This window comes from Amblyraja radiata, chromosome 5, assembly GCF_010909765.2.
Source record: "Amblyraja radiata isolate CabotCenter1 chromosome 5, sAmbRad1.1.pri, whole genome shotgun sequence".
NCBI classification, from domain to species: Eukaryota; Metazoa; Chordata; class Chondrichthyes; order Rajiformes; family Rajidae; genus Amblyraja; species Amblyraja radiata.
In genome coordinates this window covers 21,338,442-21,356,911 of record NC_045960.1, presented here as the reverse complement: position 1 = coordinate 21,356,911, position 18,470 = coordinate 21,338,442, and the positions used below count along the sequence as shown (strand labels likewise).

General features: G+C 47.1%; 1 protein-coding gene across 3 annotated transcripts in view; it reads right to left on the bottom strand.

The window, feature by feature from the left end:
- LOC116973061 (calpain-8-like) overlaps positions 1–3,265 on the bottom strand; it is a 30,669-nt gene extending 27,404 nt beyond the window's left edge. For 2 of the 3 annotated variants that reach the window (XM_033020716.1, XM_033020717.1), the window contains exons 1-3: positions 3,048–3,264; positions 2,180–2,249; positions 1,358–1,476 (exon numbers count right to left, since the gene is read on the bottom strand). In XM_033020716.1, coding sequence (XP_032876607.1) covers positions 1,358–1,476; positions 2,180–2,249; positions 3,048–3,248 — 390 coding nt within the window. In that variant the 5' untranslated portion in view covers positions 3,249–3,264. Of the gene's footprint in view, positions 1–1,357; positions 1,477–2,179; positions 2,250–3,047 lie in introns of all 3 variants that reach the window. The other variant, XM_033020715.1, reaches the window with a different exon arrangement.
- Positions 3,266–18,470: the final 15,205 nt, after the last annotated feature.

Here is an 18,470-nt window from a genome sequence, read left to right as displayed (position 1 = left end):
CTGAGCCGCACAGTCTTTTAGTAGCCTGGGACATACACCATCAGGGCCAGCTGCTTTACCAGGGCGCAATATGAAGTAATATACGAACATAATATACGTTATACATAATATGTATACTTAGGTATGTTGTCTGAATCTATGTGCCTGCTGCTAGTAAGAATTTCATTGTACCTGTACCTCACTGTACTCATGCAGACGACAGTAAACTGAGCCAGTCCAGTCCCCAGTCTCCTAGTATCACAGCAAGGGATCACTACGTCTCATTCCAAAATCACCCTCTCCCTAACAACAGGACCGAAGTCTCCACCTTTGACCGTGATGCTAATTCCGCCCGGCTGTGAACGGTTTATTGAATCCACCTGCTGATTGTCTTCAACACAAAAGCATGTTTGTAATGACGGATTCAAACTAATCTTAGTCACACAGTATGAAGGAACAAGCTCAGGTCTCTATTCACCTTTTGTCATATTCACAAAAATCCAGCCCTGTAAAGTAAATATCAAACCTTCTGTAAACCTAATTTGCAAAGCAGCCACTTGCGAGCAACTGTGGGAACAGGAGACCAAGATATGCCTCGCCTTCACACAACGCAGCGAAACAGGGGCAGGAGTAGGACATACAGACACTCAGGCCTGCCCCACCACTCGATGCCAGCCTCACCTCCTCCTCTATACCAGTTCTCCAGTGCCCTCCATTCCTGCATCTTTCAGATAATTAACCAGTTCCACTTTAAATGCATCCAATGTTCCTCCCCCACAACCCTCTGGCACAGCACTCCAGAGATTCACTGTCCTCGGAGAGAAACCTCAACACGCCTTCTTCTCTCCTCTCTTGTAGGGCAAACATACAGAAGCCTGAAAGCGCGCACCACCAGACTCAGGAATAGCTTCTTTCATGCTGTAATCACACTACTGAATGGCCCTTCCATAAGCCAAGCTGAGTCGTGAGCTTCGTCATTGTAAGATTTGGACTTTTTCTCTGTAACTGTAACACTTTATTCAACTCTGGTATTTTCCTCTTTTCACGACCAATTGGACTTGTGTACGGCTTGATTGTACTCATGTACATTTAGTTTAGTTTAGTTTTGTTTATTATTGTCACGTCTACCAAGGTACAGTGAAAGTAGACAAACAATTAAAAGCTTTTTGTTTAGTGCTAACCAGTCAGCGAAAAGATAATACGTGATTACAATCAAACATCCACAGTGTACAGACACAGGATAATGGAAATAACATTTAGTGCAAGATAAAGTCCAGTAAAGTCCACTTTAAGATAGTCTGAGGGTCACCAATCAGGTATATGGTAGCTTAAGACTGCTCCTTAGCTGGCGATAGGTGCCTGGATCACACTGACTAACCCGGAAGTGGAAGAGCCCGCAGTAATCCCGCTGGAAGTCCTGGCCCGGAGGCACGACGTGCGCAAAGAGATCACGGCGAAGAGTCAGCGAGGCCAAAGCTGCCAGGAACCAGCAGTCCCCTGGGGAGGAACGGGGGAGAGGGCTGTCAATACCAGCCACAGCTCACCGGGAACCCATTCCCTCCCACCACTCTATCCATTTCCCCACCCTAACCCACCTTGCTACCCCCACCACCACACCTTGCTACCCCCACCACCACACCCCCTCGATCCTCCCCCACCCCCTCATTGCCACCCCACACCTCTGCGGGACCTCCACCTACACCATACAATGGCCGCACATCTCCATTAAACTCTGTCCCTCTCACCTTAAAGCAAAACCCACTACCATTGGACATTTCCATCTGGGAAAAAGATTCTTACTGCCAATAACAATTGAGGATTGTACAACCTCTTCCTGTAGCTAATCCAGGCATCATTCTGGTAAAGCTCCTCTGCATCCTCTCCAAAGCCGCCACATCCGTCCTGTAATGGGGTGACCCGGACTACACACAATACTACAAATGCGGCCTGACCAAAGTGCTGGAGTAACTCAGCGGGTCATGCAGCATCACTGGATAAAAGGAATAGGTGACGTCTTGGGTCAGATACCTTCCTCAGACTGAACGATAGAGAAGGTCTCTCTAACTTTCGATTTGGAAGCGTCACCTATTCCTTTTCTACAGAGATGCTGCCTGACCGGCTGAATTATTCCAGTACTTTGTGTCCATCTTCGGTTTAAACCAACATCCGCAGCTCCTTCCTTAACATGTTTGCACCTTACCTACGTTTCCTTGACACACATCGAAGCGACTGACCCCTCCCACGAAGAACTGGGGGTTGCCATGGATGTCCTGGAATTAGAGGAGAGTTTCAGATGCTGGAGTGAAGCACACAGTGGGCGAAGGTGGCACATAGAGGCAGCACCTTATCGATTCCTTTCCCAGAGGTGAATCAAGGACTAGAGGATATAGGCTTAAGGTGAAGGGGAAAAGATTAATAGGAATCCGAGGGGTAACCCTTTCACACAAAGGGCGTTGGGTGTATGGAACAAGCTGCCAGAGGAGGTACTTGAGGCAGGGATTATCCCGATGTTTTTACGAAGATACATGGATGGGAAATGTTTGGAGGGATATGGACCAAATGCAGGCTAGTGAAGCTGGGACATGTTGGCCGGTATGGGCAAGTTGGGCCGAGGGCCCGTTTCCACGTTGTATGAGATGGGCGTCACGGGTTCCTGTCCCTGTGAAGCCCTGGGCAGCAAGTGTACCGCTGTGCCACCATGCCGCCCTGTTTGCCCCGCTCTGTCCCCAGCTCCATGGACGGCTTGGTTCAGCACGGTGGCGCAGCGGTAGAATTACATAGGTCCGATCCTGACTACAGGTGTTGTCTGTACCTTCTCCCCGTGACCTGCGTGGGTTTTCTCCGGGATCCCCAGTTTCCTCCCGCACTCAAAAGTTAGTGTGTGTGGGATAGTGTAAATGTGCGGGGATCGCTGGCCGGCGTGGACTCGGTGTTACCGCGCTGTATCTCTAACGTTTCAAGTCTAAAGGCTCCCTCAACCCCTCCCTCCCTCCGCCCGGGTCCCCTCCCTCCGCCTGGTGCCCGGAGCCCGGCCGGCTCTGTCCCCTCTGCCCGCTCACTGAACTCACACGAGGTCGCCTCCACTGAGCCACGGACACCGCCACGTCCCCCAGCGCCGCTCCGCCGGCCGGGAAGAGCGGGTCGTCGAAGAGTTGCTGAGTCCGCAGGCAGTCCCGCCGCAGACAGCCGTGCAGCTGGCCCCGGAACGGCCGCGGGTTCCGCCGGCTGCCCACCGCCCCCTGCCCGCTGTGCCGGGCCCCGACCTCCATGCCGGCACACAGATCCCAACCAAAGATCCTACAGGATCTCTGCTCTGTAATCTTTGATCCCAACTGCGGGGCAGAGACTGCACACAAGCCTGAACCCGCCCACTCACCCTCCCTCTCGTTCACTCCCTTTCACTTTCACTCTCTCTCTCCCTCCTTCCCTCTCTTCCTCTTTCCCTCCCTCTCCTGCTTCCTCACTGTGTATAGGGTGATTTCACGAAAGGTCACTGGAGCATAGATCCTCACCCACGTGACCGCAAAATCCAACTGGGGTACAAGCGTCACTTCCATACATGTTATTGATGCTGAAAACACGCACTTTCACACCCGTTAAAAACCGCGAAAACGGCCCGTTTTTGAGCTGTAAATAACTGTGCCAGTCGGGGTGACCGTGAGACACAGTTATCTTACTTTACAGTCCAGAAGATATAAAAACGAAGGTAAATACAAGAGGGAGCTGAAGGGGCAACAACATCGGAAGTGGTTAGCGGACATTCGCCGTGGAGATATAAAGATCGAAAATATCGGGAATTATCGCGTTTGCTCGCTGCATTTCATCAAAAGTAAGGCATTATTGACGTTTTATCTTTATTCATTTGTTATATGAAAAGTTTTAAAAGTGAAAAATCCGTCAGTAAAATTGCAAAATCGCCCATGGTTCTCAGGTGGGTTTTAACATGCAAAATGAAAACGCTTCTGAAGCTCCATTTACCATTTAAATAATCGTAAACTATCAATGCGTTTTGAAATAAATTTTACTCAGATGCAAGCTAAGGAATGGGATAATTGTCAGCTGTTAATTGGACAAAATCAGGACATTTTATTATTATTATCCAATTAACAGCTGACAATTATCCCATTCTAGCTTGTCCAGTCCTTTTATAATTTTATATGTTTCTAAAAGAGACCCCCTCATCCTTCTAAACTCCAGTGAATACAAGCCTAGTCTTTTCAATCATTCCTAATATGACAGTCCCGCCATCCCAGGGATCAATCTTGTGAACCTATGCTGCATTGCCTCAATCACAAGGATGTCCTTTCTTAAATTAGGAGACCAAAACTATACACAATACTCCAGATGTGGTCTCACCAGAGCCCTACAACTGCAGAAGAGCCTCTTTACTCCTATACTGAAATCCTCTTGTTATGAAGGCCAACATTCCATTAGCTTTCTTCACTGCCTGCTGTACCTGCACCCCAACTTTCAGTAACTGGTGTATAAGGATACCCAGGTCTCGCTGCACCTCCCCCTTACCTAACCTAACCCCAATGAGATAATAATCTGCCCCCTTGTTTTTGCCGCCAAAGTGGATAACCTCACATTTATCTATATTATACTGCATCTGCCACGCATCTGCCAACTCACTCAACCTGTCCAGGTCACCCTGCAACCTCCTAACATCCTCTTCACAGTTCACACTGCCACCCAGCTTTGTGTCATCCGCAAACTTGCTAGTGTTGCTCTTAATTCCCTCTTCCAAATCATTAATATATATGGTAAACAGTTGAGGCCCCAACACCGAGCCTTGCGGCACTCCACTCGCCACTGCCTGCCATTCTGAAAAGGACCTGTTCACTCCTACTCTTTGTTTCCTGTCTGCCAACCAATTTTCTATCCATGTCAACACCCTACCCCCAATACCATGTGCTCTAATTTTAGTCACCAGTCTCCCATGCGGGACCTTATCAAAGGCTTTCTGAAAGTCTAGATACACTACATTCACTGGCACCCCTTCATCCATTTTACTTGTCACATCCTCACAAAATTCCAGAAGATTAGTCAAGCATGATTTCCCTTTCATAAATCCATGTTGACTTGGACTAATCCTTTTACTGCTATCCAAATGCCTCATTATTACCTCTTTAATAATTGACTCCAGCATCTTTCCCACCACCGAAGTCAGGCTAACTGGTCTGTAATTCTCTGTTTTCTCTCTCGCTCCTTTCTTGAAAAGTGGGATAACATTAGCTATCCTCCAATCCCCAGGAATTGATCCTGAATCTATTGAACATTGGAAAATGATCACCAATACATCCACTATTTCTAGAGCCACCTCCCTGAGGACTCTGGGCTGCAGACCATCCGGCCCAGGGGATTTATCATCCTTCAATCCCATTAGCCTACCCAATACTATTTCTCGCCTAATGAAAATGTCTTTCAGTTCCTCTACCCCCTTGGATACTCTGTCCTCCAGTACATCTGGGAGATTGTTTGTGTCTTCCTTAGTGAAGACAGATCCAAAGTACCTGTTCAACTCTTCTGCCATTTCCTTGTTGCCCATAATAATTTCACCCGTGTCTGCCTTCAAGGGACCCACATTTGACTTTGCTACTCCTTTTCCCTTAACACATCTAAAGAAGCTTTTACTGTGCTTCTGTATATTCCTGACCTGCTTCCCCTTGTACTTCATCTTTTCAGCCTGTATTTCCTGTTTTGTTTCCTTCTGTTGTCCTATGAAAGTTTCCCAATCCTCTGGATTCCAGCTACTCTTTGCTGTGTTATACATCTTTTCTGTTAGTTTTATTCTATCCCTAACTTCTCTTGTCAGCCACGGTTGCCTCCTACTCCCCTTAGAATCTTTCTTCCTTTTTGGAATGAAATGACCCTGCGTCTTCCGGATTATGCCCAGAAATTCCTGCCATTGCTGTTCCACCGTCCCTTTCCAGTCTACCTTGGCCAGCTCCTCTTTCATGCCTTCATAGTCCCCTTTGTTCAACTGCATCACTGACACTTTCGATTTAACCTTCTCCTTCTCAAATTGCAGATTAAAACTAATCATATTATGATCACTACCTCCAAGCGGTTCCTTTACCTCGAGTTCTCTGATCAAATCTGGTTCATTAGACAACCCCAAATCCAGAATTGCCTTTACTCTGGTCGGCTCCATTACAAGCATCCATCTCGGAGGCACTCTACAAACTCTCTTTCTTGGGGTCCTGAACCAACCTGATTTTCCCCAGTCTACCTGCATATTGAAACCCCCCATCACCACAGTGGCATTACCTTTGTTACATGCCAGTTTTAACTCCTGCTGCAACTTACACCCTAAATCCGGGCTACTATTTGGGGGTCTGTAGATAACACCAATTAGTGTCTTCTTGTCTTTACAATTCCTCAACTCAATCCACAGTGACTCTACCTCGTTAGTCCCTATGTCTTGAATTACATTGAAGGTGTAATCTCAAGAGAACCACCAGCCTGTCTCCTTATCTACGCTCTATCAAGAACTAGACATTGGTTTAAGGTGAGAGGGGAAATATTTCATGGGATTCTGAAGGGAGCATTTATTAAAAAAGGGTGGTGGATATATGGATTGAGCTGCCAGAGGAGGTAGTTGAGGCAGATAATATCACCGTATTTAAGACATGTGGACAGGAACATCAATAGGAAAGGTTTATAGGGATTTGGGCCAAACGAGGGCAGGTGGAACTAGTTTAAATGGTTAAATAGGGTATCTTGGTTAGCATGGATGAGTTGAGCTGAAGGGCCTGTTTCAATGTGGTGTGACTCTGTGACTTTGTATGGATTTCCAAAAGGCATTTAATAAGGAGTTGCATGATAGGCTTGTCATGTGACTTCAGACCACGGGATGAAAAGCAACTTAGATAGAACATGATGCCAAGTTAAACTAATCCCTTCTGCCTGCACGTGATCCATATCCCCCATTCCCTGCCTATTCATGTGCCTATTGAAAAGTCTCTCAAAATTCCAGTCTCTGAAGATCTGGGCCTGAACTCTTCCCTCCCCAACCTGGGATCCATGCCATCGGACCACGTGACTTCTCCACCTGATGGAAGCTAGGCTTTCTGTAAGCCCTCTGTGGTTTAGAAACATAGAAAAGAGGTGCAGGAGTAGGCCATTCAGCCCTTCGAGCCAGCACCGCCATTCAATATGATCATGGCCTTTTTTTCCCTCTATCCACATACCTGTCCAAGTGTCTTTTAAATACTGTTTATAGTACCTAATAATAATAATAATAAATTTTATTTATGGGCGCCTTTCAAGAGTTTCAAGGACACCTTACAAAAATTGAGCATGTAGAGGAAAAACATGTAAGGGGAATGAAATAAATAGTAGAGACATGACTAGTACACAAAGTAAAGACAGAATTCAATACAAAACACAGTATGAGGCAATTAATGCACAGATGAAAAGGGACGGGGACGTGGGGCTAAGGATAGGCAGAGGTGAAGAGATGGGTCTTGAGGCGGGACTGGAAGATGGTGAGGGACACGGAATTGCGGATCAGTTGGGGGAGGGAGTTCCAGAGCCTGGGAGCTGCCCTGGAGAAGGCTCTGTCCCCAAAACTGCGGAGGTTGGACTTGTGGATGGAGAGGAGACCGGCTGATGTGGATCTGAGGGACCGTGAGGGTTGGTAGGGGGAGAGGAGGTCAGTGAGATATGGGGGGGGGGGGCAGATGGTGGAGGGCTTTGTAGGTGAGGACCAGGATTTTGTAGGTGATCCGGTGGGAGATGGGAAGCCAGTGAAGTTTTTTGAGGACTGGAGTGATGTGATGCCAGGATTTGGTGTGGGTGATGAGTCGGGCGGCTGCGTTCTGGACCAGTTGGAGTCGGTTGATGTAGGTGGAGCTGATGCCAAGGAGAAGTGAGTTGCAATAGTCCAGTCGGGAGGAGATGAAGGCATGGATGAGTCTTTCAGCAGCAGGCGGTGTGAGAGAGGGTCTGAGTTTGGCGATGTTGCGGAGATGAAAGAAGGAGGTTTTAATGACATGGCGGATGTGAGGCTCAAGGGAGAGGGTGGAATCAAAGATCACGCCAAGGTTGCGGGCCTGGGGAGATGGGGAGACAGTGGTGCCGTCGATGGTGAGAGTGGGGTTATTGATTTTGCTGAGTGTGGCTTTGGAGCCTATGAGGAGGAATTCTGTCTTATCGCTGTTGAGTTTGAGGAAATTATGTTGCATCCAGGTTTTTATAGCTGACAAACAGGAGTTGATATGGGAGAGGGGGGGGGGGGGTGTGGGGGGATTTGGTGCCAAGGTAAATCTGGGTGTCATCAGCGTAACAGTGGAAGTCCAGATTGAAGTGGCGGAGTATTTGACCAAGGGGGAGGATGTAGATGATGAAGAGGAGGGGGCCGAGTACGGAGCCTTGGGGAACGCCTTGAGTGACTGCGGCTGTAGCAGAGGTGTGGTTGTGGAGAGAGATGAAGTGGAATCTGTTGGAAAGGTAGGAACGGAGCCAGCTGAGTGCAGAGCCTTCAATGCCGAGGTCTTTGAGTCTGGTGAGCAGGATGTTATGGTTCACTGTATCGAAGGCTGCGCTCAGGTCGAGGAGGATGAGGATGTTGAGGGAACCAGTGTCAGCAGAGGTGAGGAGGTCGTTGAGGACTTTGAGGAGAGCAGTTTCTGTCCTATGGAGGGGGCGAAAGCCAGATTGGAGGGGTTCAAGTAGGTTATACGCAAGGAGGTGGGAATGAAGTTGCGACGCAACGATACGCTCCAGGGTTTTTGAAAGAAAGGGGAGGTTTGAGATTGGGCGGTAGTTAATGAGAGAGGAGGGATCAAGACCAGGTTCCTTTAAGATTGGTGTAACGGCAGCAGTTTTGAAAGCGGAGGGGACAATTCCTTGGGACAATGAGGAGTTGAAGAGATTAGTGAGGTAGGGGCAGAGAACGGGGAGGCAGGACTTCAACAGGGGAGTGGGGAGAGGGTCGAGGGAGCAGGTAGTGGGTTTGGAAGAGCTGATGAGTTTGGAGATTTCAATAGGGGTGACCAGGTCAAACTGGGAGAGGACGCAGTGTGAAGGAGGGGTAAGGAGGTCAGTGGAGATGTTGAAAGGAGGGGCCTTGGTAGGTGGTGGAGTAGATGCTGGGGAGTCGGGTACAGGGGATAAAGATTGATAGATGGTGCTGATTTTATCAGCGAAAAAGTGGAGGAATGAGTTGCAGAGAACCGGAGTAGAGGTAGGGAGAGTGTTGGCTCGAGGCTTGAGGAGGTTGCCCATTGTGGAGAAGAGGGTTCTGTGGTTTAGGCAGGGATCGGTGAGTATGGAGGAGAGGTAGGCAGATTTTGCAGCAATGAGAGCATCTTTGTAGTCAGTGAGGTGGAGTTTGTAAGCTTCAAGGTGGACTGTGAGAGATGATTTCTTTATAAGTCGTTCGACCTGCCTCTACTACCTCCTCTGGCAGCTAGTTCCATATACCCACCTATGTGAAAACCTGCCCTTCAGGTTCCTAGTAAATCTTTCCCCTCTCACCTTAACCTATGTCCTCTGGTTCTTCATTCCCCTACCTTGGGTAAAAAGCATCTGTGTATTCGCCCTATTTATTCCCCTCATGATTTTATACATCTCTCTATGATCACCCCTCAGCCTCCTGCGCTCCAAGGAATAAAGTCCTCGCCTGCCCAACCTTACCTTACATCTCTGGCCCTCGAGACCTGGCACCATCCTTGTAAATCTTCTCTGCACTCTTTTCAGCTTATCCTCTTCCCAGCTTATTATCTTTCATGTGCAGTCTTTCCTTTAACTGGAAAACACACAAACAACAGATTTTCACTGTTACCCTGGTACATGTTACGATAATATAATAAACTGCTTAATGACATCCTCCCTATACTGAAAACAATTCTCCCAGTGTGGCCTCACCAATATCTTGTACAACTGTAACATAATATCCCAACATCTATACTCAATACTCTGACTGATGAAGGCCAATGCATTGAAAGTCTTCTTGACCACCCTATCTAGCTATGACACTATTTTCAGAGAATTACCAGTACATACCTGCACTCCTAGATCCCTCTGCTCTACAACACTCCCCAGTGCCCTGCTTTTCACTGTGAAGGTTCTGCCTTAGTTTGACTTCCTAAAATGAAACACCTCATAATTATCTGCATTAAACCCCGTTAACCATTACTCAGCCCACTTGCCCAGCTGATCAAGATCCTGCTGTAATTTTTGATAACCATCTTTGCTATCTACGATACCATCTACTTCAGTCACCTGGAAACTTACTAATCATGCCTTCTACATTCTCATCCAAGTCATTGATAAGCACTAAACAGCAATGGCCCCAGCACTGATCCCTGAGGCACACACCATGTCACAGGACGGTATAGATAGGTATATTTTTGCCCTGAAGGTCATTTTGAGCTCCCTTCTCGAACTGCGCTGTCCTTCTGATGAAAGCTTATGGGGACAGAGTTCCAGGAATTAGGCCCAGCGAAGGTGAAGGAATGGTGATATATTACCATATATTACGTTGGACGACGACAGAAGCCAACTGCAAGCTATACGTCGTCTGACACATGAGCGAATGAACCATGTTGTGTTGGCGTGGGACTTTGTGGTATTTCCTTGCACATACTGCCCTTGTCCATGATGGTGCATTTGGGAAGTGCTGTCGGAGTGGCCTGGGTGAGTAATGCATATTAATACCAAAGGCCTGGACAGTGTGGATGAGGAGAGAGAGAGGATAGAGTGGCACGAGAATGTGGTTAGAAGGAAGAGATAGATCAACCATGATTGAATGGCGAAGGCTAGATGGGCCGAATGGCCTAATTTTGCTCCTATCACTTATAACTTCATGACATGTGTACTCCAAGTGCAGACAGGTATGTAGAAGGAAAGGTTTAGACAGTGATAGAGTTGCTGCCTTATCGCTCCAGAGAGCCGGGTTTGATCCTGACTACGGGTGCTGTCTGTATGGAGTTTGTGCGTTCTCCCTGAGACCATGTGGGCTTTCTCCGGGTGCTCCAGTTTCCTCCCATATTCCAAAGACATGCAGGTTAGTAAGTTAATTGGCTTATGTAAATTGTCCCCAGTGTGTAGCTTGGAACTAGTAAATGCATGAATGAATGATACTTTATTATCACATGTGACATTATCACAGTGAGATTCTTTATTTTGCATATACGTATGCAAAGAGTCACCACATAAAGGGCACCGACAAAGTTACAAAGTATTTTGGGGCGATTGCTGGTCAACGAGGACCCGGTGGGCCAAAGGGCCTGTTTCCATGCTGTATCTCTAAACTGAACTAAACTAAACTACTTTGGATAAATGCCAGCTAATCCTATGTGTAGGGAACTGCTGGGGGTAACCTGACCTATCTTGGCCATACAAAACATAATCCCTCAGTAACATACATTCTCTGAACCGCTGCCAATGTGTGTGGTTATTGTGGAGTGAACCATCCCTACAGGTTCCTCCAGGTTTACCGTGCAAGTCACACAAAGGCACCAGAGTTAGATGCCTAGCCTCTTGGCCTCCTCTACCATTTAAGTAGCCATGACAACTCTCTTCCCTAATCCCCTATCCAATCCCTGCCGTTTTGCCTTTGTTCCTTTGATCCACTGATTAGTTCTGCCTGCTACTTGGCAAGGCCGTCCTCCCACATACAGTACATCAGTCAGAGGGGCTGGCATGCCCAGCCGAGAAGGGGCAATGTTGACACATTCTTTAGATTGATTAACAAAACTGCAGATGTTGCAAATATGAAACTGAAGCAGAAAATATGAGAAAAATTCAGTAAGTCAGGAAGCATCTGTGGAGAGAGAAACAGTTAATTGGGCAGCTTGCGCACCATATAAACCCAGCGGTATGAGTATTGATTTCTCTAAATTCAAGTAACCCTTGCATCCATTCTCCCTCCGTCCGTCCCCCAGTCTCAGACTCTACTATACTCCAAGCACACTCACGGCTGTGCAGCCAAATTCTGCCCTAACCCCATCTGCAAGTTTGCGGATGACACCACTGTGCTGGGCTGACTCTCCAACAATGAGGAGATGGAGTACAGGAAGGAGATAGAGAGCTTAGTAACAAGGTGTCAAGACAAAACCTCTCTCTCAATGTCAGCAAGATGAAGGAGCCTCATTATTGACTTTATTGACAGAGAACATGCCCCAGTCAGAATCAATGGAGGTGGTTAAAAGGAGATATGTGGGCAAATCTATAAAAGGTGCCTGGAACACACCGTCAAGGGTGGTGGTGGAGGCAGATACAAGAGCGCCATTTAAGAGGCTTTGAATAGGCAGATGTTTATGCAGAGAATGGAGGGATATGGATTAAGTGCAGGCAGAGGAGTTTAGTTTAACTTGACATCATGTTCGGCATGGACATTTTGGGTTAAAGGGCCTGTTCCTGTTCTGATATGTTGTATGTTCTTTGTAAGAGCTTCAATTTCCAAGGTGTAATTATCACCCATAATTTGTTTTGGTCCAACCACCTTGTAGCAAGGTTGGCCAAGAAACCACACCGACACCTCTACTTCCTCAGCAGACTAAGGACATTTGGCATATCTCCAACAACTCTTACCAACTTCCACATATGCCCCATATCTTGTTGCATCACAGCTTGGTTTGGGAACAGCTCTGCCCAAGACTACATGAAATTGCAGAGTGTTGTGGATGTAGCCCAGTCCATCACACAGACCAGACTCCCCACCATTGACTCCATCGACACTTCATGCTGCCTCGGGAAAACTTTCGTCATAATCATTTTTTCACCCCTGTCATTCCCTCTTCTCTCCTCTCATGACTCTATAAATATCTTGGTGTTGGCATGGTCAGGAGAGCGGTTAGTTAAAGTATCACATAATTTGAAGATGTTACTTTGAAATTGGAATCTCTGGAAATTCAAATCTGCTCTCCTTACTTTGGGAAGGATGTGACAGGGGCAGAGAGGATTTACTGGTGAATGCACAGAGCCTCTTGCCCAGAGCAAGGGAATCAAAAACAAGAGGACATGTGTTTACGGTAAGAGGGACAAGATTTAATACAAAACTGAGTGGCAACTTTTTCACTGGGTTTATGGAACGAGCTGCCAGAGGAGGTCATTGAGGCAGATACTATAACAGAATTAAAAAAACACGGCCAGGTACATGGATAGGAAAGGCTTAGAGGGTTATGGGTCAAATACGGGCAAATGGGACTTGCTTAGATTGGTCATCTTTGCAGCCTGGATGAGTTGGGCCGAAGGGCCTATTTCCGTGCTGTATGATTCTATGATTATAGGGTATGTAGAACAATGAGAAAGATACAGAATGCAGAATATTGTTCACAGCATTGTAGTGCATCAGTTCCATAAACAAAGCCTAATGTCAGCAAAGGGGTAGAGGTGAATCAGTGCCCTAGCATATGGAAGGACCATTCAGAAGAGAGGGGAAGAAGCTGTTCCTGAATCTGGTGTTGCACCCTTACAAGCTTTTGTACCTTCCGCTTGATAGGAGTTGGGAGAAGGAGGAATGGCCAGGGTGGGACAAGTCTTTAATTATGTTGGAAAAGAAGACAGAGTGCTGGAGTAGCACAATGGGTCAGGCAGCATCTGATTATGTTGGCTGCTTTCCTGAGGCAACGTAAAGTGCAGATGGAGTCAATGGTAGGAAGTATGGTCTGTGTGGTGGACTGGGCTACATCTACAATTCTCTGCAATTTTTTTAACGGTCTTGGGCAAAGCTGTGATGCAACCCGATGGTATGCCTGCTATGGTGCATCTGTAGAAGATGTGATGAGGTTCAAATGTCGGGCTGTTCAAGGGATATTGGGAGAAAGCAGGTACGGGGTACTGATTTTGCATGATCTGCCATGAACATCTTGAATGGCGGTGAAGGCTTGAAGGGCCAAATGGCCTACTCCTGCACCTATTTTCTATGTTTCTATGTTCCACGCACAAACCTCTGGGTATACGTGTGACTGAAGCTCCCCCTTGTGGACACTGTCAGCAAGCACATTACCAAGCTCGGTAATTGTTGGGAATCGCACATAACTCTGGGTGTGCTTGCTATCATCTATCCCACAGCCAACAATGAACCATTGTAGACTCCACATTTCCTTGATTATTGTTGCTTTCTGCTTATTTTTCATTAATTTGTCCAAAGTACTATCTATATCTCTCGTTCCCCTTTCCCCTATCTCTCAGTCTGCCGAAGAGTCTCGACCCGAAACGTCACCTATTCCTTTTCTCCAGAGACGCTGCCTGACCCCATGAGTTACTCCAGCTTTGTGTGTCTGTCTGGGTGTGCTCAGTGGGGCAGAGGCACCTGTAGAGGGAAACGGGACTGATGCATAACCCTGGTGTCACTTGTCTTGTTGTTCAGCAGCCCAGCCAGATCTGGTGTGCAATCATTCACCTTATGCCATCTCCACGGATGCTGCCCGCCGCACTGAGTGTTTTCAGCTGGGGAGTAAGGCACTCCCCCTTACTCCCCAGCTGTAATGTCGGCGCTCTGCAGACTCAGGGGTCTGCTGTCTGTGTCTGGTGAACTGAGATCTGCTAGACCCCCAGTGTACTCCAAGCTGGCCTTGAGGGTGAGCAATAAATGCTGGCCTTGGATAAATGAGAACAGTACAGCACTGGAACAGGCTGTTCGGCCCACAATGTCTGTGCCAAATATGATGCCAAAATAAACAAATTTCCTCTGCCTGTCCCTCCATTCCCTACACATCCATGTGTTTACCTAAAAACCTCTTAAAAGCCATGATCGTATCTGACTCCACCACCTTCCTTAGCAGCACGTTCCAGGCACCCTCCACTCTCTGTGTCAAAAACTTGCCCTGCTCATTTCCTTTAAATTTTGCCCCTCTCACCATAAAGCTGTGCCCTCTTTGACAATTCCACCCTGGGAAAAAGGTTCTGACTGTTTACCCTATCATAATTTTATATATCTCTATCAGGTCTCCCCTTGGTACCCGGATGGGATGCCAAAGCCAAGAAGTGGAAGCCAAGATACTGAAAGTATATCACGCCGAAAAGCCAAGATACCAAAAGTACATCACGCCGAAAGGACATGAAGCCGAAAGTGCATCATGCCAAAAGAATACGAACCCGAACGGACACCACGCCGCAAAGACAAGACGCAGAACGGACATGACGTCGAAAAGCAGCCGAACGGACATGACGACTCCGGAGATGGGATTGGTCCAACACCTTGTCAGTCATCGACAAAGGTCAGCGATTGGTCCAGCCACCTGAGTCCATCACATCATTGGTCGGGGGGAGACGGGAGGGTGGATGGTGCTTGAGCTTGTGTTTGTAAAATGGTGGCAGTGACCAAGCTGCTGCGATTGCCACAGAGGCTTTTCAACGTCATGTTCGTTCCCCGTCAGATTTTAAGCCGAAAAAAAATCTGATGCCAAATGCACATGAAGCTGAAATGATAAATAGGTATGAAACACTGAAACACTGAAGCACTTTAAAAAATCTATATTTGCGACAAGAATTGTTGTACCTTGTTACATTTTGAAATAGTTAAATTGTTGTACCTTCAGGCTAATCTCCAGGAACGGGATTGGTCCGACACCTTGTCAGTCATCGACAAACGTTAGCGATTGATCCAGACACCCGCGGCGTCCGTAACATCAATGCCTCTGTGGCAATCGCATCAGCTTGGAGTCACTGCCACCAATTTACAAACACAAGCTGAAGCTCCCCCCCCACCCTCCCCCCGGCCAGTGATGTGATGGACGCGGGGTTCTGGACCAATCTGCGTCTTGTCTTTCAGCCTGAAACGTTGCCTATTTCCTTCGCTCCTTGGATACTGCCTCACCCGCTGAGTTTCTCCAGCATTTTTATCTACCTATAATTCTGGTAAACCTCCCCTGTACCCTCTCCAAAATCTCCACATCCTTCCTGTAATGGGGCAACCAGAACTGCATGCAATCCTCTGAAAGCAGCCAAACCAAAGTCCTTTAAAGCTGCAACATGACTTCCTGACTCTTATCCTCAATGAAGGGAAGTGTATCATACGCCTTCTTATTATTCATGGGTGATTCTGTGCCTTCCCCAACAGCATCCCCAGACCCCTTCACACGCAGTCTGTGCCACACCCGAGATCTGACACTTTTGCCATTAACTGTATCTATATTACTAAAAGTCTGATCTTGACCGCTTTTTGCTCGCTGTGCTGTGATTTCCGAGAGAACGGCAGCCACCTACAGCCGTCATTTTTGGCCATCTCGCTCAGAGCCCCTCTCTGCCTTCCGGGACCGGAGGATTTTTCCCATCGATGAAAAATCAGTGAGATATTAATGTTTTTTTTAAATTTGCCATTCCCTCTGCTGCCCCTGCTGGTGGGTGGGGGGAGCGACTATAAAACCTGGAAGTGGTGTGCCTCACTCAGTCTCTGCAAGAAGGAGGAAGCCAGAGGGTCAGGTCTCTCTGAGCTCTGAATAACACTGAACACATGTCCACTCAACTGTGAGTCCCCTTAATGTGGTTTGAAAATGAAAATATGGTTGGTTTGAAGTAAAAAGGCACTGCCTGCAAATGGTTGTTTGGGTACTTTGGGTTGAAGTAAAAAGGCACTACAGCAAATGGTGGTTTGGGTGCTTTGGGTTGAAGTTAAAAGGCAATACTGCTAATGGTGGTTTGGGTGCTTTGGGTTGAAGTTAAATGGCACTACTGCTAATGGTGGTTTGGGTGCTTTGGCTTGAAGTTAAAGCACTACGGCAAATGGTGGTTTGTGTGCTTTGGGTTGAAGTTAAATGGCACTACTGCAAATGGTGGTTTGGGTGCTTGGGGTAACTTCCTGTTTGCACTGTATATTGATTTTAGATAAAACGCTACCACTTACGGCTTTGATTTTTTGGCCATCCTACTCAGTCCCCCTCTGCTCAGCAGGTGCGAGGATTCTTCCCATCAATGAAAAATAAAAGTGTTATTAGTGTTTAAAAATGTTGAGAATCTCTCTCCTGTCAATCACGCCATGAAGGCCACACCTTTTCCGGTGTGAGGGGGAGGGGTTATAAAACCCGGAAGTGTGGGTGTGGCTCAGTCTCTGCATGACAGGGGAGGGAGAGGTCACGACTGTCTGAGCTGTGAATCAACTGAACACACTGAATGTCTACTGAACTGTGAGTTTGGTGTTTTGTGTGGTTTTATGGTGGTTTCACTCTGCTTGAAATGGTATGAAACTGCATTTGAATGTGGTGGCGTTGCACCCTGCATGAAATGGTATGAAGCTGCATTTGAATTTGGTGGCCTTGCAACCTGCTTGAAGTGGTAGGAAACTGCACTTGAATTCGGTGGCCTTGCACCCTGCTTGAAGTGGTAGGAAACTGCACTTGAATTTGGTGGCCTTGCACCCTGCTTGAAATGGAATTTCAAGGAATAGCCATGAGTCAACTGCCAGCCCACCAGCCGTGAGTGAGCTGCCAGCACATCAGGCTTGAGGGACTGAGCTGCCACCCCAAGAACCCATACCAGCACTCCAGAAAGCCCCCCACTGGCCTCCAATATTGGAATTGGTGGAGAGGTGGAATATTGCGTCGGGGGACCAGCCCTCCCATGTGAACATGGGACCCAACGGGTCCCACTTAGTCTAGTTTGTTATATAGCTGTATAAGACAAACAGGAAAGGGCGATAAATGTAGGTTTGATGCTCAAACTGGGAACATTAATAAATAAATAAGACAGTCTTACTTCTCACTAAGCTGATGCTTAATTAGTCTTCAGTTCCTTAGGCAGAGAGAGAGAGAGAGAGAGAGAGAGAGAGAGAGAGAGAGAGAGAGAGAGAGAGAGAGCACTTCTCAGGTTCAGCCAACTTTAGATCAATCTTGTAGATGCCATTCAAGCCAGGTTGAGTTTGTCATCATCTGCACAAACACAGTGAGGTTCAGGTACAATGAAAATTTTGCTTTCAGCAGCATCACACGCATATAGGCTCAGACAACACACACAAACATAAATCATACATACATTCAACAGGACAGTGAAAATGAACATATGATGTAAAAAAACAAAACTTGAGTGCAAAGTACAATTAGAAAACAAGTCTATGGTACTGCAAGACATGGTCCGTAGTGTTCCATTATCAAGGTAGGATTAGGATTGTGCAGGCCTGTTCAAGAACCTGATGTTTGCAGGGAAGTAGCTGTTCCTGAACCTGTTGGTGTGGGACTTCAGGCTTCTGTACCTCGTGCCCAACGGTAGCAGCGAGAAGAGGGCACGACCTGGATGGTGAGGATCCTTGATGATAGATGCCGCCTTCTCAAGGCAGTGTTTGGTGTAATTTAGTACGGGTGTCAGAGGTTATGGGGAGAAGGTAGGAGAATGGGTTTGAGGGGGGAAAAATAGATCAGCCATGATTGAATGGTGTAGACTTGATGAATGGCCTAATTCTGCTCGGAACTAGATGCTTTCCAAGTTATCATGTCGTAGATCTTCTCAAAGTTCACAGATGCTACTTAAAGATAGACAATTGTTCCTGGCCTTTTCCTTGCACCATGCAGTGCAAAGAACATGTTGGTGATGGCAGTTCCAGCCCT